The sequence below is a fragment of the Numida meleagris genome, unplaced genomic scaffold, assembly GCF_002078875.1.
Source record: "Numida meleagris isolate 19003 breed g44 Domestic line unplaced genomic scaffold, NumMel1.0 unplaced_Scaffold438, whole genome shotgun sequence".
NCBI lineage: Eukaryota > Metazoa > Chordata > Aves > Galliformes > Numididae > Numida > Numida meleagris.
This window is the reverse complement of record NW_018364655.1, coordinates 20,189-21,487: the sequence shown is the minus strand read 5'-3', so window position 1 is coordinate 21,487 and position 1,299 is coordinate 20,189. Positions and strand designations below refer to the sequence as shown.

At 61.5% G+C, this 1,299-nt stretch overlaps 1 protein-coding gene across 1 annotated transcript; it reads right to left on the bottom strand.

Moving 5' to 3' along the window:
- Positions 1-6: 6 nt before the first annotated feature.
- LOC110391652 (proto-oncogene c-Fos-like) lies at positions 7-489 on the bottom strand (the record flags this gene model as incomplete). The annotated part of the gene is made up of 1 exon (XM_021383604.1): positions 7-489. A coding segment is annotated over one exon (435 nt), but the record flags the coding sequence as incomplete, so codon positions are not given.
- Between the last annotated feature and the right edge of the window lie 810 nt (positions 490-1,299).

Sequence of the window (1,299 nt, the reverse complement as noted above, 5' to 3'; positions counted from 1 at the left end):
CTTTGGGGCCGGTGGGGGCTTGGGCGGTGGGGGGTGGGAGTGGGGACAACCCATTCACAACGCGAGGAGCGAGGGAGAATTCAAGGAGTCCGAGGACTGGTCGCTGCTGCTGCTCCGCTGATGCGAGGCTCCGCAGGTGGTTCCCTCTGGGTAGGTGAACACAAACGAAGACGTATAGGAGGGGTTAGGCGGCACTGGGGGGACCCCCGGCGCGAAGCAGCAGCTGGGGAAGGGACCTTGGGTGCCCGGCTGGAACGGGAAGGCGACGGGCCCCGGCGGTTCCTCCTTGCCCAAGGTGCTCACCTCGGCGGGGCCGGCACCCAGAGGAGCGGGGTCCTCGTAGGGGAGCTTGCAAGCCGGGGCGTGGGCCACCAGGACGAACTCCAGGCGTTCCTTCTCCTTCTGGAGTTCGGCGATCTCCGATTCCAGTTCGGCTTTTTCTTCTTCCAGCTGGTCGGTTTCCTGGTGGGGTGGGAGGACACAGGGGTGTCATCGTCGTGGAGGTGGTGGTGGTGGTGGTGGCACCACTCTGCTCTATGCCCATCTCCAACATCTTGGCCACCATCAACGCCCCCAGATCTTGGGGACATCGTTGCCCCCACCCAATGAAGTCGGACCTCTCCAATGACCACCCCATGTGGGGCAGCAGTGTCACCTCCATGGGGCCAATTGTGGTGATGGAGATGTCACCGCTCTGCTCTGTGCCCATCTCCACCATCTTGGCCACCATCAACGTCCCCAGATCTGGGGGACATCCTTGAACCCATCCCATGTTGGACCATGTCAATGTCCCTTCCATGTGGGGCAGCGGTGTCACCTCCATGGGGTCAATGGTGGTGATGGAGATGTCACCATGTCACCGCTCTGCTCTGTGCCCATCTCCACCATCTTGGCCACCATCAACGCCCCCAGACCTTGGGGACATCGTTGTTCCCACCCAATGAAGTCAGACCTCTCCAATGACCACCCCGTGTGGGGCAGCAGTGTCACCTCCATGGGGACAGTGGTGTCATCTCCATGGGGTCAATGGCGGTGATGGAGATGTCACCGCTCTGCTCTGTGCCCATCTCCACCATCTTGGCCACCATCAACGTCCTCAGATCTTGGGGACATCGTTGACCCCATCCCATGTCCCAAAGTTGGACCACATCAACGTCCCTTCCATGTGGGGCAGCGGTGTCACCTCCATGGGGACAGTGGCAGTGACGGAGATGTGCACCCATCTCCACCATCTTGGCCACCATCAACGTCCCCAGATCTTGGGGACATCGTTGTCCCCACCCCATGTCCCCACCTCGG